General features: G+C 42.8%; 1 protein-coding gene across 1 annotated transcript in view; it reads right to left on the bottom strand.

The window, feature by feature from the left end:
• The window catches only part of EIF3D (eukaryotic translation initiation factor 3 subunit D), a gene marked incomplete at its 3' end in the record, with an annotated part of 34,355 nt that overhangs the window by 1,628 nt on the left and 8,601 nt on the right, over positions 1–24,126 (bottom strand). The window contains exons 3-17 of the mRNA XM_082265634.1: positions 21,420–21,552; positions 21,124–21,169; positions 20,792–20,928; positions 19,567–19,652; positions 19,406–19,478; positions 19,212–19,327; positions 15,887–16,019; positions 15,619–15,766; positions 12,294–12,424; positions 12,122–12,207; positions 10,941–11,070; positions 10,683–10,825; positions 10,282–10,478; positions 8,426–8,515; positions 1,338–1,375 (exon numbers count right to left, since the gene is read on the bottom strand). Of these exons, the coding sequence (XP_082121760.1) occupies positions 1,338–1,375; positions 8,426–8,515; positions 10,282–10,478; positions 10,683–10,825; positions 10,941–11,070; positions 12,122–12,207; positions 12,294–12,424; positions 15,619–15,766; positions 15,887–16,019; positions 19,212–19,327; positions 19,406–19,478; positions 19,567–19,652; positions 20,792–20,928; positions 21,124–21,169; positions 21,420–21,552 (1,687 nt within the window). The remainder of the gene's footprint in view (positions 1–1,337; positions 1,376–8,425; positions 8,516–10,281; positions 10,479–10,682; positions 10,826–10,940; positions 11,071–12,121; positions 12,208–12,293; positions 12,425–15,618; positions 15,767–15,886; positions 16,020–19,211; positions 19,328–19,405; positions 19,479–19,566; positions 19,653–20,791; positions 20,929–21,123; positions 21,170–21,419; positions 21,553–24,126) is intronic.

Raw genomic sequence — 24,126 nt, 5'->3', positions numbered from 1 at the left:
TCTCTGCAGCCTCTACCGGGTTTACAATGGGCCTCCTGGCTGCTTCTCTGATTAATGCTCTCCTTGCCCATCCTGTCGGTTTAAGTGGACAGCCATGTCTTGGTAGGTTTACAGTTGTGCCATACTCTTACCATTTTCGGATGATGGATTGAACAGCTACCTGAGACGTTCAAAGCTTTGGATATTTTTTTTTTTTATAACTAAACCCTGCATTAAACTTCTCCACAACTTTATCCCTGACCTGCCTGGTGTGCCTTAGCCTTTATGATGAGGTTTGTTCACCAAGGTTCTCTACCAAACCTCTGAGGGCTCCACAGAACAGTACTGAGATTAAATTAAACACAAGTGGACTGTTTACTAATTAGGTGACTTCTGAAGGCAATTGGTTCCACTAGATTTTAGGGGTATCCGAGTAAAAAGGGGGCTGAATACAAATGCACGACACTTTTCAGAAATTTGGGTAAAAAAAAAAAAAAAAAAAAAAAAAAAATTAAACTGTTTATTATTTTTCTTCCACTTATGCCACTTTGTGTTGGTCATTTATGTTTTTGGTTGTAATATGACAAAATTTCAAGGGGTATGAATACTTTTTCAAGGCACTGTACAACAGTGAAACACCATAGAAAAGTCTTTACGAATGGCAGGCTAGCAGTCTCTGGAACAAGATCACAAGTGGCAATATTTGACTCTTGACGGTACTCAGGGCCAAATTCTGGCCCACACCTAACTGTAGAAAAGGTCAGGATATGCCCTATAGAATACGTTCTAGAACAGAAATTAGTTTTCTTGTACCAAGCTAAGTAGGTCAATCATGGGCATTAGAAGTTCTTTTGGGAAATTGACTTCCTAGTTCTTAGCACCGATGGAACCACAGATTAAGAGAGGTCTCTATCCCTAATAAAGACCTCTGCTTCAACAGCCATGTTGTTAAAGCAAGCGACTGCGAAGCAGAATGGTAAATAGATTCTTGAAATAGAAGGTCCCGACGATCTGGAAGAGCCCATGGAGCGATGGCCAGGACTCCTATTAGGTCAAGTACCACACATCTGCCTGGGTCATTCAGGAGATATAAAGGAGAACATGAATGCTCACCATCTCTGATCATGTAGATCAGACAGACAAGGGAAGTATTCATGGAGGAAAACTGTAGATCAGCCTGTACTGATCCCACAGAGCTTCCACTAAAGAATCCCTGTACTTGGCACAAATCTGTCTAGTTTGTGGTTGAACCTGGGAGGTCTATATGCAGGCATTCCCCACCTGTGAAATAGGTCCTGAAACACCTACATGTTTAGGGCTCATTACTCTTGATCCAGGTGGTGTTAAAGGAAATTTACCTGCCAATTGTCCATGCCTAAAACGTAGCTTGACAAAGCTGGAAAGCAGTATTAAACCCAAAAGAAAACCTATATCAGATTGCAGCTTATCAATTCTTAGATGCGATGGCTGCATTTGCTTTCTTTTTTAGGCTTTTTATTTGTATCTGGTTATCTGCAGATGTAGCAGTTAGAGGATTGAGACAAAAAACAGTTACACTCACAGGGGTGAATTCAATGTTCAGCTTGTATTTATAAAAAATAGGGGTATTGCTGCGCTAAAACAAGATTAAATAAGCTTACACACTCAACAATGAATAAAAGCTCAACCTTTCTGAGTAAAAGCTGCCAACACCCGATCATGAATTAGAAAACACAGATCATAGAAAATTGTAGGGATAAATGGTGTAGCGCTTATATAATAAAGATTAAATAAATGAACTCCACAGTCCATATAAAAATATATCAATCATTGGAAGGAAAGTCCATATCAGAAAGACGTGCTCCCAAAGGTGTAGCCAATCACTTCACACTCCAACAACTCTGTGCAGAGAGACCACCACCAAGAGAAAAGATGGCCCCTTACCGCAATGAATGGATCCCCACTACAGAGATCAGATCCAGCTCTGTTCATACATCTATACGACCATTGCAGACAGTGCCCGGCTCATAGTGACATCCACATCAGCTCCAATGGTTACAGACACCGGTATAGGTGCATATGTGAAGAAAGAGGGACAACTCCCATAGTGAAGTACAGTAATAAGTGTGTTTATTTGATGCACTAGCATAAAAATGGCAACTCACATTTAGTAGCAGATATTACAGCAGGTCTCTCTCAGATATCGCCTTTTGGGTCCGGTTTCCAACCAAGAAAATGGCCGCCGCTTCCCTCGTGTGTCCCAGCGTGGCGTGCAGCAGGCTCCTCCTACGCGTTTCGTCAGTAGATGAAGTCGTCAGGGGGTGTGGCCTGCAGTAAACCAATCACTTGTATACGCTGGACGGGACGGAAGAGGCGGAACGTTGCATAACCACCCGAAACCGGAAGTCGGGTATATGCGCTCCAACAACCGGAACTTCCGGGTCAGAGTACCATAGCTCTACATCCTGGCGCCCGACGCTTGCATTCCAGCTCCCCGGAAACATGCGCTTCAGCGGTCGGAACCAGGAAGTCATACAACCCACATTAATCCACAGCGGATGTCAGTCTAATAGAGAATAACACTCCAAACACAAATCAGAATGTGTGGATTGCGGATTGCGATACATGTATGTACTTAATCTAATAATAATGGGGATGCCATAAAATCACATGATAACGCGACATGGCAAATTCCCCAGTTATGGGTAACATTGATACTAATGGGAATACTTCACTCTTGGCTTTCAAAATACCAATAGTCCCCATACTTAGTAACCAAATAGTGCTATGACGCACAAAAACAGCGCCACCACAATGGATCCACCAGGGTGCGCAGCGCCATTTACCAGTCGCGAAAACAGACCCCAAAGGCTACATACTAAATACAGTGCCAATATTAAAAACAAAAATCAAAAGGTACAATATAAATACATAAAACAATAAAAACAACAAAAAGGATATAAAAATCTTATGGGCATCTCTTACTAAAACAATAAATATACCCCAAATTAATGCACAATTCTTAAAATTAATTGTGACAAGTGATCTGACCATGGGACATTGAGAGGGCACATCAACTATGCATTATTAATGAACGCATTGATGTCCCAATCGATGTTTAACCCATGGGGGGCATACGTTTTCAATCGATAAATCCAGCTGGTTTCCAACTGGGAAACGCCTCTTGTGCGATTAGCACCCCTCCAACTGCCAGAAAATTTGTCAATTCCCAAAAACACAGTGCCTTCAGGGTCTCCCCCGTGGCAAAGATCATAATGGCGCGAGACACTGTGCTTTGGGAATTTCTTAATAATATTTGCCACGTGCTCCTGCAAGCGCACATGCAGCATACGAATCGTACGGCCCACATATTTGCGGCCACATGGGCAGCGCAACAAGTAGACCACATGTCGCGTGGTACATGTTATGAACGGCTCAATTTTAATGTCTAATTGGGTGGAATTAGAGAAAAACGACTCAACCCTCCTTGTCCTACAGGCATTGATTTTGAAAACGGCACAACGTCTGCAAGGGTAAAACCCCCCTCTCTGCTGGAAGAATGAAACAGTTTTGGGCGGATCTATGATGTTGGGAGCCACTTGTAGCCGTAAAGGGGGAACACCCCTAAAGATGAGCTTAGGGGCTTCCGGCAATACAGATCCCAATATACTGTCATTCCTCAAGACATGCCAATGCCTACGGATGATCTTTTTGACCGAGAAGTGCTGAATAGAATAGGAGGAAAAAAAGGCATATTGAAAATCCTCATTCGCATCTCGCACCCTCGGTTGCAACAGATCCTCCCTGTTACGGTCATCTGCCTGCACAAGAGCCCTGTCAAGGTCCTCTTCCTTGTACCCTTTTTCCAAAAACTTGGATTTTAGGGTATCTGCCTCCCGCAGAAAGTCAGACCTATTAGAGCAATTTCTCTTCAGTCTGAGAAATTGACTGACAGGAACGGACTTAAGCCACGACACATGGTGGCAACTAGATGGGTCAAATAAATCCGTTCCTGTCAGTCTCTTTGAAAAAGGTAGAGGTTTCTAGGACATTACCCGCAACCCTGATCCTGAGGTCCAAAAAATGGATCTCAGAACTGCTAAATTCATGGGTAAGTCTGATACCTCTATCGTTGGTATTGAGCTCCGAGATAAATACATTCAAGGATTCAGAGTCACCATCCCACAGGAGGAGGATGTCATCAATGTACCTCCGCCAGAGGACAACCTCCGGTCTCGGAACGTCACCGATGACATCCTCCTCCCACTTGGCCATGAACAAGTTGGCCATACTCGGCGCAAATTTCGCACCCATGGCCACACCCTTGTTCTGTCTGTAGAAGGTACCCCCAAACCAGAAGAAGTTGTGGGCCATGGCATAGTCGAGAAGGGCCAGAATATATTGACTTTGAAAGTTCAGCATACTACTTTGTCCCAAAAAGTGCTCAACAGCATCTCTCCCGTGCCGATGCGAAATCACCGTGTAGAGTGACGAGACATCGGCAGTAGCTAAAATATAGCTATCCTTCCACTCTATGTCCTTAAGAATGTTAATTACCTGCATAGAGTCTCTTAGGAAGGAGGGTGTTTTCATCACCAATGGCTGCAAAAAGAAATCAACGTATTTCCCCGAGTGACCGAATCAATGCCACTAATGATTGGCCTCCCGGGTGGGTTCACCGCATCTTTATGCACCTTGGGCAGGTAGTACATAATGGGTACCCTAGGAGCAGAAGGCACCAAAAATAACTTTTCTTTCTTCGTTAGGAGTTTTCTTTCAAACCCCTCCTCCACTAGTGCAATAAGCTCCTTTTTATAAGCCACAGTAGGATTACCCCTGAGATCATAGATCCGCCCAAAACTGTTTCATTCTTCCAGCAGAGAGGGGGGTTTTACCCCTGCAGATGTTGTGCCGTTTGCAAAATCAATGCCTGTAGGACAAGGAGGGTTGAGTCGTTTTTCTCTAATTCCACCCAATTAGACATTAAAATTGAGCCGTTCATAACATGTACCACGCGACAAGTGGTCTACTTGTTGCGCTGCCCATGTGGCCGCGAATATGTGGGCCATACGATTCGTGTGCTGCATGTGCGCTTGCAGGAGCACGTGGCAAATATTATTAAGAAATTCCCAAAGCACAGTGTCTCGTGCCATTATGATCTTTGCCACGGGGGAGACCCTAAAGGCACTGTGTTTTTGGGAATTGACAAATTTTCTGGCAGTTGGAGGGGTGCTAATCGCACAAGAGGCGTTTCCCAGTTGGAAACCAGCTGGATTTATCGATTGAAAACGTATGCCCCCCATGGGTTAAACATCGATTGGGACATCAATGCGTTCATTAATAATGCATAGTTGATGTGCCCTCTCGATGTCCCATGGTCAGATCACTTGTCACAATTAATTTTAAGAATCGTGCATTCATTTGGGGTATATTTATTGTTTTAGTAAGAGATGCCCATAAGATTTTTATATCCTTTTTGTTGTTTTTATTGTTTATTTATATTGTACCTTTGATTTTTGTTTTTAATATTGGCACTGTATTTAGCCTTTGGGGTCTGTTTTCGCGACCGGTAAGTGGCGCTGCGCACCCTGGTGGATCCATTGTGGTGGCGCTGTTTTTGTGCGTCATAGCACTATTTGGTTACCAAGTATGGGGACTATTGGTATTTTGGAAGCCAAGAGTGAAGTATTTATTCCCATTAGTATCAATGTTACCCATAACTGGGGAATTTGCCATGTCGCGTTATCATGTGATTTTATGGCATCCCCATTATTATTAGATTGAGTACATACATGTATCGCAATCCGCAATCCACACATTCTGATTTGTGTTCGGAGTGTTATTCTTTTATTAGACTGACATCCGCTGTGGATTAATGTGGGTTGAATGACTTCCTGGTTCCGACCGCTGAAGCGCATGTTTCCGGGGAGCTGGAATGCAAGCGTCGGGCGCCAGGATGTAGAGCTATGGTACTCTGACCCGGAAGTTCCGGTTGTTGGAGCGCATATACCCGACTTCCGGTTTCGGGTGGTTATGCAAAGTTCCGCCTCTTCCGTCCCGTCCAGCGTATAAAAGTGATTGGTTTACCGCAGGCCACATCCCCTGACGACGACATCTACTGACGAAACGCGTAGGAGCCTGCGGCACGCCACGCTGGGACACACGAGGGACGCGGCGGCCATTTTCTTGGTTGGAAACCGGACCCAAAAGGCGATATCTGAGAGACATGCTGTAATATCTGCTACTAAATGTGAGTTGCCATTTTTATGCTAGTGCATCAAATAAACACACTTATTACTGTACTTCACTATGGGAGTTGTCCCTCTTTCTTCACATATGCACCTATACCTGTGTCTGTAACCATTGGAGCTGATGTGGATGTCACTATGAGCCGGGCACTGTCTGCAATGGTCGTATAGATGTATGAACAGAGCTGGATCTGATCTCTGTAGTGGGGATCCATTCATTGCGGTAAGGGGCCATCTTTTCTCTTGGTGGCGGTCTCTCTGCACAGAGTTGTTGGAGTGTGAAGTGATTGGCTACACCTTTGGGAGCACGTCTTTCTGATATGGACTTTCCTTCCAATGATTGATATATTTTTATATGGACTGTGGAGTTCATTTAATCTTTATTATATAAGCGCTACACCATTTATCCCTACAGCTTGTATTTATGTAAAACCTATAACCCCAAAAAAAAACCTCCTGTAACTGCTTATAAAGTGTTAACAGGAGTTTGGCTTCACTATGTTAGTTCTTTGTTAACGCTTGAAATTCCACCCAGAACACAACCCTTCCTTGCTCTCTTGCCACTGCTAGAAGTCTGGATTCTCCCACTTAGTATGTGCGCCACTGCTGTGGATGGTCCACCAGTCAGGATGTTCAGTGTTGCAGAAACGTACTTGGCGCCCCAAAAATGTTAAGAGACTGTACTCCTCCCATGCCCAAGAGCAAGGTGCCTGTGACTCCTACCCAACCTGACAGATTGGCATCCGTTGTGAGGATCCTCTCCAAGAGATTGGAAGGATTTCCCAGCACTGGATTTGTAAGCCACCAGGCCCAGACATCATGGACCTCGATGTCAGACAAAACAAATTATCCAGAGACTGAACCAATATGTCCCCAAGAACACAGTGTTTTCAGATAGGAGGGTCTGGGAGGGAACCAAGTCAATGGAAATGCCTTAAATGAAGCTACCATCAGTCCAATTACTCTTGCAAAACCGAACAGTTGGTCAACTCTTGGATAGAAGAGTTTGGGAGCTGGGAGTCTGAAGCCAAGCTATGGCTAAAATAACACCCAGATACTCCCAAGCAATCAGTCATCCAACACTTCTGCAGGTTTAGGATGCAACCAAACCTTTAAGGTTTAAATTGTCCTTGTCACATAGTTGGTCAAGACTTATGCTGGCTGCTCCCTCACCAGGACTTTGTTCAGATATCACAAAATAGGGAAGCCATTGGAATGTAACAAGGCAAGAACAGTGGCTAAACTTGGTAATCACATAGCATGTGGAAGAGAAACTAAACAACAGGGCCACATACTGAAAGTGTTGGGGGGGCCCAGGACAAAGGAATCACTGATGTGCTGGAAAAATAGGGGCATGCAAGTGTGCATCCTTGATGTCTACAAAGGCCAGAAAGTCTTGAGGGCTCTAAGGGATCCCAGGAGGCGAGTCACACTCAAAAAGTATACTTGGCTCAGGAGAAAAACCTCAGTATTTACAAACCAGCTGCTAAAAGCACAAAAAGGATCAGAAGGCTGGAGGTGGCTAGGTCACTTTAGCAAGGACTATCTAAGGTAGAACCACACCTCTTGTAAATAAAAGCACGGGTGGTAAGGTGTTACTTCACACTAAATTACAGGATATAGTGTTGTGCAAGACACTCCACCTAATGGCACAGCACTCACTTCCTCAGCATTTTAACTGTCGAAAACCAACAAGGGGCAAAAAAAAAAAAAAAATTGGATCACAGCAGCTCCCAATAGTTCTAATAAAATAAGGAGCTCCCATTGTCACGTCCATAAGGGCCTATATCCATTGAGTCTTCAGAGAACGGGTCATACCACAGGTTGTGCTACAGCTGTAGGCCTGGAACTGGGGCAACACAATAGTCTGGAAATTGCCACAATGGAGAGCCCAAAGCCAAAAAGGCTCCATTACAGGCAGGCCTAGCTAATGTCCATTAAAGCAGAGTCTAGGTACAGCCTCAAAAACGGTTTCTGAGGATATACCAATCCTGATAGCTGCAAAAAGGATCTAGCCCAAGCAGCATGTGAAATTGATTAAAAAAAAAATCTTCACTGTCTACCAGTGTCTAAATCCCCCTGCAGGCAGAAGTGGAACCCGAATCTTGTGACCCGAAAGAAGAACGAAAAGTATGCAGTGCAGCTTAGACTTTCAGGTTTAGTCGCAAGAATCCTGGTTTAAATAAATCTATTAAATGCTCATACTTCACAGTACTCACCTTCTACTTCCTCCTCCTCTTCCTCATCTTCATCATCATCATCCTCGTCTGAGCTGAAAGTACCATCAGGCAAGCTGTATATCCTAATAACTTGCTGTAAAAGAGAAGAAAAAAAAAAAAAATAAAGTCCCCACTCTTTATATGAAACCGCACCCAATAATGTAGTTAGTACAGCAAAATAACTACATGGAAGTATTATTTCTTGCCTCATTTGGGTTCCCAAGTGCTAATGCTTTTCTCCTGCTCAGGCTATTTAAATTGAAGACATAAATCGGTTGTTGGCTTCTTCAAATATTTTGTGCTAGCCCATGGATGATATCAGCACTGAATGAACTCTGGCACCGTTTGTTATGATGTCTACATTTCCAGAACTACAGTAGTGAGTGGCATTTTGCTAACCGACACTACCATACACACCTCCCCCCCCCCTCCCCTCAGGAAAATATTGCAGAGTGAGTGGTGTATTTAAAATTGTGGGAAGTCTGTGGGAAGGAAAAAGTGTGGCAGAAAACTCTGCACAACGAGAAGAGGTGACCGGACCCTGAGGAAGATTGTGGAGAAGGACCGATTCCAGACCTTGGGGGACCTGCGGAAGCAGTGGACTGAGTCTGGAGTAGAAACATCTAGAGCCACCGTGTACAGGAAATGGGCTACAGGTGCCGCATTCCCCAGGTCAAGCCACTTTTGAACCAGAAACAGCGGCAGAAGCACCTGACCTGGGCTACAGAGAAGCAGCACTGGACTGTTGCTCAGTGGTCCAAAGTACTTTTTTTCGGATGAAAGCAAATTTTGCATGTCATTCGGAAATCAAGGTGCCAGAGTTTGGAGGAAGACTGGGGATAGGGAAATGCCAAAATGCCTGAAGTCCAGTGTCAAGTACCCACAGTCAGTGATGGTCTGGGGTGCCATGTCAGCTGCTGGTGTTGGTCCACTGTGTTTTATCAAGGGCAGGGTCAATGCAGCTAGCTATCAGGAGATTTTGGAGCACTTCATGCTTCCATCTGCTGAAAAGCTTTATGGAGATGAAGATTTCATTTTTCAGCACGACCTGGCACCTGCTCACAGTGCCAAAACCACTGGTAAATGGTTTATTGACCATGGTATTACTGTGCTCAATTGGCCTGCCAACTCTCCTGACCTGAACCCCATAGAGAATCTGTGGGATGTTGTGGAGAAAGTTGAGAGACGCAAGACCCAACACTCTGGATGAGCTCAAGGCCGCTATCGAAGCATCCTGGGCCTCCATAACACCTCAGCAGTGCCACAGGCTGATTGCATCCACGCCACGCCGCATTAAAGCGGTCATTTCTGCAAAAGGATTCCCGACCAAGTATTGAGTGCATAACTGAACATAATTATTTGAAGGTTGACTTTTTTTGTATTAAAAACACTTTTCTTTTATTGGTCGGATGAAATATGCTAATTTTTTGAGATAGGAATTTTGGTTTTTCATGAGCTGTATGCCAAAATCATCAATATTAAAATAAAAGGCTTGCACTACTTCAGTTGTGTGTAATGAATCTAAAATATATGAAAGTCTAATGTTTATCAGTACATTACAGAAAATAATGAACTTTATCACAATATGCTAATTTTTTGAGAGGGACCTGTCCATCCCAGGTGATATAATTTGCTGCTCAGTGATTGCAGTACTCTAGTCTGCATCTGCCCAAGGTAATACTTAAAATCTGGCCTGTTAGTGGGCCCTGAGGACCGGAGTTGAGGACCACTGGTTTATATTACTGCTACTAAACAGACCAGCAACCACGCTAAATTATCATTTAAACATCAGCTCCAACATGTTAGTAACAGGATAGGCAAACCATGAAGCATAGCCCATATGCTAGAATCTATACTTGCCTTGTTGGGGTCCTTCAGGATGAGATATTTGCCTTCATCAAGCTTCATGCATATGTCCACCACACACCGCAAGATACCCCAGGCATTCTCCATGCTTAAGTTAATCTGGTTGGCAAACTCATTAGGCTTGAACTGCTGAGTACCGAGGACAACATGACGAGAGGAATCCTTGACATGATAACGGGACACATATCTAGGAGGAAAAAAAAAACAAAAACACAAGGTGTTATCCTTTAGACTGACAGTTTCAGATAACCAGAAAAAAGGTTTGCAGCAGCTAGCAACCAGACCCGAGATAATTGCTACTCCATGTTAGCTATAAAAGCTTACCACTTGTTCCATACGATTCTATAAATATATGGGAAGTAGAAAATTCAATAAAAATGCATATACATACCCCAGTTTAAGGTATTCTGATCCTGCCAGCAGGGCACAGCAAGTCCACCTTGCAAGCTTGTAGCTATTATTTTTCAGTTCGGTGGCGATCACAGCCCCTCTTTGGGAGTCCAGCTTCTGCCTCCAGTCTACACCATTACAATACTAAAGATATTAGGGGTAAAAATAAATAAATCAAATAACCACAATGTTACTGATGTGCATAAATCATGGGTTTTTCACAGCTGGCACAGACAGTTTAAAATGTAGCTTTGCTTACCCTAGAGTCCCACTCGTTCAAGGTCTTTATGTTCACAAATGACACTTCTCCGTTTGCACCTGTCATTACTCCATCGTGTTCACACCGCACCACCAGATCAATATCATCTCCAAGTTTCCAGCGTCGATACCTGGAAACCAAACACCAGAGCCAGTTTTATGATCTGCCAGAGAATAAAACATACTGCCTCTCCATGTTTTCAGATGAGCAGAATTAGAAACTACTGCCTTGACCTTTATATTGTCAAGCAAAGAGTACCAATTTTAAAGGGTCTGGGGTGTTAGAATTTTATCATTAAAGCGGAGTTCCACCCTAACCTAATTTTGAAGTTTACACCATCAATTACATTAAAACATCCTAAAAAAGAATTGGATAATTATTATTTTTTTTTTTTGTTTCACTTACCTTATGAAAATTAACTTACCTTCCTGCCACTTCCTTCTTCTGCGGCTGCCACTTCCTCCTTTGCATTGGCTCCTGGGAGAGGAGTCATCAATCCCAGGAGTCAATGCGCATGCACCGTTGTCCCTTGGAACTTCCAGTTCAGGCGCGTCATTCCCTGCTGAATGAATGAGAACAGCCTCTGGGCATGTGCAGAACCAGCTGTGGGATGACGCGCCTGAACTGGAAGCGACGAGACAAGGCATTCTGGGACTCCGAAATCCAGGAAGAGGGACACTGCGGCTTCAGCTGCCACACCGCAGATGGCAGCGCTGGACAAAACATTTACAAGGTAAGTATTTCATCCTGCAGGTTAGCTAAACAGGGGACAGTTCAGAGGCTATCCTTGCTTAAATGCACTAGCCCTGACTGTTCTAGGGGTATTTTTATGTTAAAAAAAAAAAAAAAAAAGTGTGGAACTCGGCTTTAACCACTTAAAGACCAGGCCTGCTCTGGCACTGTTTACATGTAACAATCAGTATTTTGCTAGAAGATGTCTTAGAACCCCCCAAACATGTTTTCAAAGAGGCCCTAGCAAATAAATTGGTGGGTTTTGCAGTGGGCACCTGGTTTTTGACAGGTATCTGCTCCCCCCCCCCCCCCCCCGAAAGGTGCCAGCGGAGGGGGGCTGGAAGAAAACACACAGAATTTCCCCGTTTGGGTGAAGCTCCGCTTTCATTAGCACATACTTGAATTTTCATACTTTCTAGTAGAGAGAAGAGAAGGAAGGAGTCACTAACCTGTAAGCTACAGATGCCACCTCATTTTTATCCGCATCATCTTCCATAAAGGGGTTGGGATTGGGGAATTTGTGCTTTTCCTTGCCCTGTTGGATGAATTTAATATAGTCAGAATGTTGGTCTTTTACAGTACGCCGTTAAAACAGCAATTTAAGTGCACCACTTCACTCACCATCTGCAAACACTGCTGGGAGAAGTTGTGGTTGATATATGTGGCCTCCATGGCTAAATTCCTTGGAGAGTTCAGGGAATTTACATCATCTTGAGGAGGTTCATTGGCTGTTTCACTGACTGTCAGAAGATCTATACAGGAAAAATTAAACAGTTAAGACAAAAACATAATTTAATCATACTGAAGGGGAGAATTTGGATTGGGTCAGTGTAGTTACCTGTAATTATTATTATTATACAGGATTTATTTAGCGTCAACACTTTACACAGCGCTCAACGTAAGGGCAATTTTCTTTATCACTTCTCTAGACATATATTAAAAAAAAAAAAAAAAAAAAAACACACACACACACATACATACACTCACCTAGGTGTATGCAGTTCTGGTCCAATGCTGAATCTCTCCCGCCATCTCTGTCAGAGAACTGAGCAATCAAAGAACGCTGATCCCCCAGTTCACAGGCTCAAGTGAGCAGAGAGCTGGCGAATAAGTCAGCTGCTCCCTGTTCTGCTCCTCCAGCGCTCAATGGAGTGTTGGACTGTGGAAGGGACAGGGGAAGCTTGCTCAGGCTCTCAGGTGGATGCCGACACTGTCTAGGCCAGATAAGTAAGGTTGCAGGCTTTAGCCTGTTGGCTGAATGCGGGTCACAGATGCGCAGAACAAAGTGGTCCCTAGGAGAAGAAGTAGGGCCAAATAAGCTTTGGCCCTACTTCTCATTTAAGTAATAAGAGGCTTCCCTAATCCCACACAAAAACTTAAATTTTCTGGACAGCCAAGTTCACAAACATTGTCATCTGCTAGTAGAAGTGTCAGAATGACTTTTGTGGGCGTGCTTTGGATGAATCAGACTCCTGGTTTGTCCATCGAACTATGCTGTACAGATTAGTAGTGTGGTTTATTCCATACACGCTAACAGTCCTGCCCACATTGCCACCCATTCAATAATTGCCTCTGGTAAGCAGCTGTGGTATCGGTGGTGGTTTCCCCTCTGAGTGCTGGTTAAGGGGATTAGGGAGCCTGTCCCTAACCTTATCTGGGGATATCTATTTCTGCATTCAATCTTTTTACATCTGGTAAGCAGACTAGGCTTAAGGGTGACGGTCATTCCTACACACTTTGGCTATTTATACATTTTGCATCTGGTAAGCAGCCTTACTGTCGGTGGAGGTTTTTTTTTTAGAGCACTTTCAGTTTTTTCTTTCAGTGGATTGCACTTAACCACTTGCCGTCTTGCTCACTAGAGCTGTACTGCGGCAAAGTGGCTCTTGTAGGTCTGACGACGTAGTACTACGTCGGCAAACACTCCCCCTTCTAGGCGGCGGGCGCGCCGCCGGAGGCTCGCTGCCGCTGTATTCAGTCACAGCGGGAGTCGGGCCAGGGGAGGAGCAGCGGCGATCGCCGCTGCTCTTCCCCGATCGTCGGGGAATCGAGTGTGGAGATCCGCCCGCTTGTGTAAACACAAGCGGGCGGATCTCCTAAGTGACAGGCAGGGTCAGATTGCAGGGTTCAGCATAGCTGAACCCTCGATCTGTCCTTGTGTCACAGTCGCCTCCCCCCACACGTCAGTAAGCACCAGGCATACATTAACCCCTCCCTCTCCAATAAAATTAACCCCCTCCAGTGTCATTTTTACAGTAACAGTGTATTTATAGCACTGATTACTGTAGTTATGTCACTGGTACCCCCAAAAGTGTCAAAAATGTCAGTCAGGGGTCCGATCTGTCCGCCGCAATGTCGCAGTCCCGCAAAAAAAAAAAAAAAAAAAAAAAAAAAAAAAAACACACCAAAAATGACATAAATCTATCCCTTAGTTAGTAAACGCAATAACTTTTGCGCAAACCAATCAAAATAAGCTTATTGCGATTTTTTTTAACCAAACCTAGGTAGCAGAAAAACTGGCCAAAAATTTTAAAAAAATTTTGATTTTTACATTTATACATATAAAAAAAAATGTGAAAAATATAATTTTTTCAAAATTTACGGTCTTTGTTTTTAGTGCAAAAAGTAAAAATCGCACATGTAATCAAATACCACCAAAAGAAAGCTCTATTTGTGGGAAAAAAAGGACGTCAATTTTGTTTGGGTACGGCGTCGCACGACCGCGCAATTGTCAGTTAAAGTCGCACAGTGCCGAATTGCAAAAAGTGGCCCAGACGTAAGACAGCAAAATCCTCCGGTGGTAAAGTAGTTAAGGTGTAATATTGACCACTTAAGCTCATAGACAGTATCACGCTATGAGAAACATTTTTTTACATGCACTTGGTCCGTGATTCCCTTATCGTTTGATGAGCATACTAGCAAGAAGATTATCCAGGTTTGGAGTCGGGAGATCTTTACTCTCAAATTTGCCTCAAATATATGTGGATCTGGTAAGCAGTCTATACATCTATTGGCCTTTTTTCAAGTCAAGAGGGGAGATTGTCCTGGATCCTATAAGGACTTTATTGACTCTTTATTACCACTAGGAAGTTTTGCATATACCCTATTGCATTTTTACTTTTTTTCATATTTTTATTATTTGAAAGATTTAATATCACATTTTGAGAACACATTTAGTTGTGTTGGGACTTAGCATCAATTGTTGTGATTTACATGTTTTTCACTGATTGAGTATCAGGGATATAACAGTCATAGCTTAGCACAGCTTACTTTTATGTACCCATTTAGACTGTATGTAGTATGTGGTGACCAACCCTAACAGGAAATGGTGTTGCCACTTTCAAGATCCCTCCTCCTGGAGCCCAGGAATATAAAAGATTCTGTGTAAAGAGGGGAAATCCCTGATTTTTTTTTTTGTACACAGAGTGGATTTTAATCCAAACATTAGCAGTTTTCCTTAAGTACACACGGCTAATGTGCAAATTTTATTACTATCCCAGAGCTTTTCTTTACAGTTACAAGTTCCAGAAAACTTGAAAAATGCTCCCTTGAAGTGGTACATCAATCGCACTCCCAGAATTAACTGCTCTTTAGTTCAAGGGGACATGGGAAAGTATATTTACTTACCTAGTCCTCCTCTGTGCTGCTAGACTGCTCCTTGAAGCCTCTTCTCCCTTATGCTCCTGTGGACTAAGTTGTCAAGACCAATGCAGGCCCCATAGCTCTGCATAAGATGGGTGAAATGAGGGACAGTCCTATACCAAAGCATGGCAGAGGATCAGGAAAGTATAACCACTTTTACTGTTCATTGGACTAAACCAACAGGTAACCCCTGCAGGGGAGAATTTTCAAGTTGTCTGGAGTTCAGCCTTACAATAACTTTTATTGGGCTTTTTTTGCAATCAAACAGGGGAAAAAAAAAAAGGAAGAAGTGCTATATACTTACCAAAGTCCGAGTTGTCTCTTTTGTCAAAGAATATCTTGGATCCTACTCTTTGAACCACAATGTCCCAAGAATTGACAGACCGAGTGCAGCACATAAGGGTTGCCAGAATAGCATCTGTTGCAAAGACATTGCCTTGTGTTTTAGCCAGCTGTGGACAGACAAGCATGTCATAAGATTAAAGCTCATCCATGAGCCAAACATAAAGCGGCAGTAAATCAGATTTGGACTGTTTACAACCACTGGCAAGTTTGAAATTAATAAGTATTACCTTTCGGATAATGGGGTCATCTGTGGTAGTTACAGTGTGGAAAATCCTTTTAATACTCTTTAAGGGTCTCTCATTCCTTGTGGTGATTCGATCAAAGGCTTTGTCATAATATTCCAGGCCACCACAGCACTCTCTGGCACAGAAAAAAAAATAATTCTTAAGTATTACCAACACAGCAAAATGTTTTACATTGAGATGCAAAATGACAAGTTTAAAAAAAAAAAAAAAAAAAAAAAAACACAAAAATTATAAAAAGAAAGCATCCTAAAAACGTGAGCTTAAAGCCCAACTTCATGAAAATGAAACTACCCCCCATTCCGAACAGCAAATGCTTGCTGGGATTGGAGAATAGGCTTGATGACTTGCCTGATTCCTCGCTCCAGCACTCCTCTACTCTGCCCAAAGCTCCAGACATTAACAGTGTATTGTACGTTGAGCTGTAGTGCGGCTAGAGATGGTGGCAGATTACAAAGCAGTGGGAACCAGTTATAGCAGTGGAGGAAGCCTGCTAGAGCGAAGAATAAGGCATTTTCTCCTTAACAGCTTCCAGACTGCCCGCTGCAAATGTACTGTGGCAGGCTGGCCCTTCTGCACGAACCGACATAGCCCTACATCAGTAGCGCACTTGGTGCTGGGGGCGATACATGGCACCGGCGGCCACGATTGCTGCTGGGCATCCGTGATCGCTCCCGACAGATAGGACGACGGTCAGCTCTTGTAAACACAGCTGACCGTTGTTCTCTCTGAAATGACTACAGAGTGCCTGGGATCCTTAAGATCACAGGTCTCTCTCTATGGTCATTTCACAAGCCCCTCTCCCCACGGTTAATAAAACACTCCCCTAGGCTCACATTTAACCCTTTGATCACCCAGTAAGTTAACCCCTTCCCTGCCAATGTAATTATTACATTAACAATGCATATTTTTTAGCACTGATTACTGTAGTAATGTCACTGGTACCCCCCCCCCCCCAAACGTCAAAAATGTCAGTTAGGGGTCCGATCTGTCCGCCTAAATGACGGAGTCCCACTAAAAACAGCAGATCGCCACTATTACTAGTAAAAAAAACAAATGACAAATCTTTCCCCTAGTTTGTAGATGAGATAACTTTTGTGCAAGTCAATAAAAATACGCTTATTGTGTTTTTCACCAAAAATATGTAGCAGAATACAAATTAGCCTAAAAGGATGAAAGTTTTTGATTTTAAATTTTTTTTTTTTTTTTTGCGAATGTTAAAAAAAAATTTTTCCAGAATTTTCGCTGTTTATAGCGCAAAAAAAATAAAAAAATAAAATAAAAAATAATAGCACAGGAGCTTGCAGCAGTAAACTACTGAACATAATATTACTGGCACACAAAGTTAAATATATTTCAATAATTCAATTCAAAAAGTTAAACTCTTTTACATAGATGCATGAACACAGTGATACATTTCAAGCATTTTGCTTTTAACCACTTGCCGACGAGCCGCCGTAGTTATAATGCTGCAGGTCAGCTCTGTTACGAGAAACGAAGTATATGTATGTCGCTTTGTGTGGCAGTTAGTATGGGCATACGCACCGACTGACTAGAGGGGGAGCCAGTGTGTCCAGCGGCCATGATGAGCACGATCGCTCCCAATGGAGACAGAATGGAGGTCTGCCGACAAACACAGCAGACTGCCATTCTATCAGTGATGAACACAGGGATCCTGTGTTCCTCCTATTTAGGTACACGGGTCTTTGAGTTAATCCAGGGAGCCCATCCCCACACAGAAAGCACCTCCTAGGCACACCTGGTGTTAACCCCTTCCCTGCCAGTGTCAATAGTACAGTAACCGTGCATATTTTAAGCATCGATCACTGTAGTAATATCACTGGTCCCCCCCCCCCCCCCAAAAGTGTCAGTTAGGTGCCCGAACTGTCCACCGCAATGTCGCAGTCCCGCTAAAAAAATTGCTGAATGCCGCTTACTAGTAAAATAAATAAAATTGACATTAGATACAAAGTATCTTTCCCCTAGTTTGTAGGCGCGATAACTTTAAAAAAAACGCAAACCAAATCAATATACACTTATTGGGATTTTTTTTTTACGAAAAAATATGTAGCAGAATATATATTGGCCAAAAATGCTGAAATTTTTTCTTCATTTTTATTGGTAATGTTTTATAGCAGAAAGTAAAATATTTTTGGGTTGCGCAAATGTTATCGCGTCTAACTCTCAGAAAGATTTGTAATTTTTATCTTTTTTTTTTAATAGTAATGGCAGCAAAGGGGTTAACAGTGGGTGAAAAGGGGTTAAACGTGAGCCTAGGGTAATGATTCTAACTGTATGGGGGCGGGGCTTTTGAAATGATCACAGAGACCTGTGATCCTATATAGAAGGATCACAGGAGCTCTGTGATCGTTCCAGAGAGAAGAAAGGTCAGCTGTGTTTACAACAGCTGACTGTTCTCTCTCGGTGGGGAGCGATCGCGGATGGCTGGCGGCAATCGGAGTCACCAGCCCTGTGCATTGAAGTCCCCGCTGCCGAGTGGGGGGCGGCGCGCGCTCGCCCCTAGCTGCAGGCGCGACCAACGTATACCTACGTCAGTTCGCGCAAGAGGGCCAGCCCTCCTTGAAGGAGCGGTTCATGCATGCTCCGAAACTGGTTACCGCCCCCTCGTCATCACGTTCGTGCGGCCCTCCAGTGAGGTATGCGCTTCACCGCTGCCTTGATCTGACTGAGTCCCCCTGATTGGTTCTCCCCTAGTGTCATCTCCCAGCTGCTGGCCAGCCTCAGGGACGGAAACACCGTAGACCCGGAAGGACGCCGAGCTATCAAGATAAGACGCTTACACCTCCATGTAATTTCTTAATATGTGTCAATAAAAATTTGCATTTGCTACACTGAGTGGCGCCTTTCTCTCAAATTTCCATGACTTTTCCAAAACTTCGTGGGTTAAAATTATTTTTCAAAATTTATCCAGGCCTGGAAATTGGCATTTTAAAATTCCATAACTTTTCCAGGTTTTTCATGACCGTACGAACCCTGTATATAAAATATATGAGTTTCACTTTTTGAATTGAATTACTGAAATAAGATTAACTTTTTGCAAGATATTCTAATTTTATTAGATGCACCTGTATGAGGCCACATGCAAGGCCATGCATTTGTATCGGGTTGCTAGATACAAGTATGCCAAACCAAATTTGACGGATCCGCTGCACACTTTGCCTCCAGAATAAAGTAATATTCAAAATTAAGGCATACATATCAATTAACTGAGCACCTATTCTGTCTATTTTTAAACATTAATTATGGCTCAAAAAAAAAAAAAAAAAAAAAAAAAGTTAGTGCAGCTTACATGTCCGTTGGATCAGAAACCTCCATATAACGCATTTTCATCAGGCGGGGAAAATCCATCTCTTCTTTTACTTCCCAGTCACTGCGCACCTCCACAGAGGAGTCTCGTGGTTTAAGCTGTGCCAATAAGCATAAGTATCAATTTACAAGGATAGACATAGAAAAAAATGTAAAATGTAAATGGAGAATGGTTACCTGAGATTTTTGGTCCCACTTTTGACGTACACCAAATTGTTTCTGGAATTTTTTCTGCAGTCTCAGACGATCCCTGAGATGACAAATGAAGTGTTATGGCTCAAAACGTCTTACCCAGAAGACACCTCAGTCCATTTAATTTTGCTACCATTTTCACTCACCTCTCCTTTTGCTTGGCACTCTTGGGTAAGGTCTGCATGTTGAATTGGAGCATATTCCTTCTGTCTTTATCTCGTCGCAAATTTCTCTGTAAATACAAGGAGTGAAAATCACCACCTAAACAGACGTTAATCCATTCCATCCCCACTATTCCTTAAAATGGTTGTGAACACCCAAGGGCGGGAAGAGTTGGTATTCATTTTCACAATTGTCATACAATTGGAGGCAGGATCTGCCAGTTACTAATCTTTGACAGCTCAGTCTTTGTGCTGGCAGCACACTCAGAACAAACATTAGCTGTCCAGTAACGTATGTGTGTGTCAATTGGGCGTAAAAGCCCACCATTTGCTTCTGCATGCGTTAGGCGGTCATAAAAGGATTAAACATGTAAGGGACGGCTAGAGTTTGTAGCACACATCCCAATAATACATAAAAAAAAATAATAAAAAAACAAAAACAAAACACTCTAGAAAAGTAACAACTTCACCCCATCACATAATTTAGAGCCCATTCACACTGGAGCGGCATGACTCTGTCCTACTTCGGGGGCGACTTGTGAAGTTCCGTGCACCGCAACTTCGGCGCGACTTGCACGGACTTCATATAATGAATGTCTATGCAAGTCGCCCCGAAGTAGTACAGGACCCTTTTTCTAAGTCGGAGCGACTTGTGTCGCTCCTATTAGAACGGGTCCTGTAGCAGTCAATGGACCGCGACGGTCAGGCTGACAAGTCGCTCTAGTGTGAATGGAGCCTAAGTGTGAAAATGGTTAGCACTGAGAGGGGCAGGAAAGTGATCTGAAGGAAGTGGGTTGAGCTTCATATCAGAAGCCAGGGAAAATAAAGGTTGCCCCATTCTAATTATTGTGCAGAACTTTTACATACTCCACACCGCAAACACTCCAAATTCTGTGCCCTGTGTTATATACTCCATACTACTAAACATTGCACTGTTATGAGTATTTTTAAAAAAAGTTCTGAAGTATACAGCAGAGCTGTGGAAGATTTAAAAACCGATGCAAAATTGTCTAACAAGCATTTTACAATTGTAAACCAAATAAATTACTCTGTACTATAAAAGATTTTCTTGAAAGAAAAAAATATTAATGAAGAAGTGCAATACCTTTAAAACACTTAAATCTGCTTGGACAATGAAGGAGGTGAAAAGTCTCTTAAAAACACACCTATACATTAGCTCCCCCAATGAACACTTTTCCTGCTCAATTACCTGGGCAAATCGCAGCCTATTCCTCTGGTATGCAGTCTTCTGCATCTTTGTTGTGTCCACCAGCTGGAAGCTGGTTTCATCCTCTTCATGGAAATATGCATACTGACTGCCACCACCAAACTGAGAAGAATACTTATCTGTGAAGACAGATATTACCTCGATTTTAGTTATGTCAAACAAAACATTCACTAATACTCCAGCAGTACAAGCACAAAAAACATTTATAACAAAGCTTGCAAACCTGCAATTGGTGCAGTATCTCAAGTTACAGTCATTGCAAACAGCAAATACACACACAAGACGACGACTGATAACAAAGAACATATACTTACTGGTGTATCTCTTGTCCTGATAGGTGGCTCCTGTCCAGTCTGCAACCTTATCAATGAAAGCACAAAAAGTAAACTCCCTATTAGAGTTTAAACAGCTGCAAAACACTAATATACTTCATGTACAGTTTCAAGCAGCAGTTAACTGAACATGGAGAACAGGCAGTTCTCACTGTTTATATAATTGCCTGGCATAATTTTTTTGAAAGGAGTAAGCAATAAGTTATATTCATCACATATAATAGAATTGTTCCAACTCAATGTAAGGCAAATAGAAACAGGATCAAATGAAAACGTACCTTTCCTAGACGATCTCCTTTGCTGAAGGGTTGATAAGGCATGTCTTTAAACTGGTCAGGTATAGCACAAGGACCCCAGCCCAAGGGGTTATCATTTATTACTGGAGCCTGAAACTTAGCCATTGTGAGAGACCTGAAAAAGTAAATCAAAATACATTAACATAGATCATGAAACAATAAAAGGAATGAACACATCAAACTTGCATTATTGTGCTAAGCGAATTAAAGAGGATCTCTAGTTTGAAGAAAAAAAAAAAAAGTCAGCTGTTACAAATTTGGGGGGGGGGTGGAGAAATCAACTTCCACCCTGCTCACCTAGGCAGCTTGGCGGTGCAGCAAAAAGCGGCTGTGTTTTTACTGCTCCTCACCCGCCTCTGTGTCAATGTGGCACAATGGTGGTATTGTTTGATATTATCGGACGAACGATCGTCTTTTTTTGTGCATGCTAGTCTCAACAGTCTTACAAAAATTCCTGTACAGAATAAAAATTCGGAAATAATGTAATGCATTTTCAGATGACAACTGTACTGATTAAATGAAAATTCTACAAGAAACATGTATTTGTCCCTTTGGATAATATTGGATGAACTGTCATGATTGGGTCTCAAAAGCTGCGTACCAACAACCAGATTATCATACGATCCCTTCGAAATCTGTATTTTTCGTATGATTTTCTGATTGTGCGTGTGGGCTTTAAGCCAAATTAGGGATCTATTTCTTCCCCACTCTACTTAAAATTTTAATTGACATGTACCTGTTGGGGAGATCTACCCTTATAACTTCCTGTATTATTACCTGATATCTGCCAATATCATAAAATGACGAGAAATATTTCAAACCATGGTTTAAACCAGGGCTCGACAAACCCCAGGTGCCAGGTCACATCTGCGACTAGAATTAGCAGCCTGGCACCAGGGTTTCATTGCTGCAGATGTCCTGTCGCCAGACATCTCAAGTCTCCTGCGAGGTGCGGGAGTCTCCCGCATGCGGGCTGCGGCTTCCTGACACCCGCACCTCGCAGGAGACTTGGGATGTCTGTGTCAGCTGTGACAGAATGGAGCAGAAGCTTCTTGTATAGTTCCGGCTCCGTCATGTCACAGGCAGAGTGGTATCAAATGCACTCCGCCTGTGAGAGGAGAGACACCAGAAGCATTGGCTCTGCATGCTTTCTCCTCACACTCTCTGCCAGCATTTCCCACCAGCAGTAAGTTACATGTGCTAGGGGTGCAACTAGCACCAAGCCCATAATTGTAAATATCCCAGCATGTGCAGTGTTTCTGACTCCTACCACCATGACCACTTCAAATCACTGAAGTGGTCACGGTGGTTGGTGTATTCCTTTAATATCTCTCTTAGAAGTAAACAAAATACACACGGGTCGAATGCTGGGCAACATCTGCCTGTTCATTAAAAACCGCCATTGGGTCCATGTATGGGTGTATATGGCAGCCGGTCCGACAGGAGCCGGCCATTCGGCATGCGCGGAAAAAGACTGGCTCCTAGATTTCAAGCAAATTTGTCAAGCCCAGGTTTAAACAATTTTGTAATATATATATATATATATATATATATATATATATATATATATATATATATATATATATATATATATATATATATATATATATATATATATATATATATATATATATATATATATATATATATATATATATATATATATAATATATATATATATATATATGTGTATTTATTATACATACATATACACACACAGCCTTGCTAAAGTATTCACCCCCTTGGCATTTTTCGTGTTTCGTTGCCTCACAACCTGGAATTAAACACGGATTGTTTGAGTACTTGCATCATTTAATTTACAGAACATGCCCACAGCTTTGAAGATTTTTTTTTTTTTTCCTGTGAAGCAAACAAATAGGACATAACAGAAAAATGTCACGTGCATAACTATTCACCCCCCCCCCCCCCCCCCAAAGTCAATACTTTGTAGAGCCACCTTTTGCAGCAATCACAGCTCCAAGTCACTTTGGATAAGTCTCTATGAGCTTGCCACATCTTACCACTGGGATTTTTGTCCATTTCTCCTTGCAAAACTGCTCCAGCTCCTTCAAGTTGGATTGTTTGCGCTTGTGAACGACAATCTTAAAGTCTGACCACAGATTTTCTATTGGATTGAGGTCTGGGCTTTGACTAGGCCATTCCAACACATGTACAGGTTTCCTCGTAAACCAGTCAAGTGTTGCTTTAGAAGTGCGTTTGGGGTCATTGCCCTGCTGGAAGGTGAACCTCTGTCTTAGCCTCAAATCATGCACAGAGTGGTACAGGTTTTGCTCAAGAATAGCCCTGTATTTAGCACCATCCATCTTTCCCTCAACTCTGACCAGTTTCCCAGCTCCGGCTGCTGAGGGGATGGTGTTCTTTAGGTTATGCGATATGTTGGGTTTGCGCCAGACATAGCGTTTTCTTTGATGGCCAAAAAGTTAAATTTTAGTCTCATCAGACCAGAGCACCTTCCTCCATACATTTTTGGAGTCTCCCATATGCCTTTTCGCAATCTCAAAACGTGCCATTTTGTTTTTTTCCTTAAAGTAATGGCTTTCTTCTGGCCAGTCTGCCATAAAGTCCAACTCTATGGAGCGTACGGCTTGTTGTCGTCCTATGTACAGATACTCCAGTCTGCTGTGCAGCTCCTCCAGGGTTCCCTTAGGTCTCTGTGCTGCCTCTCTGA

The sequence above is a fragment of the Pelophylax lessonae genome (genome assembly GCF_965119305.1).
Source record: "Pelophylax lessonae genome assembly, chromosome: 8".
Lineage (NCBI taxonomy): Eukaryota > Metazoa > Chordata > Amphibia > Anura > Ranidae > Pelophylax > Pelophylax lessonae.
Note: the sequence above shows the minus strand (reverse complement) of the source record. Positions and strands in the feature narration are given on the sequence as shown.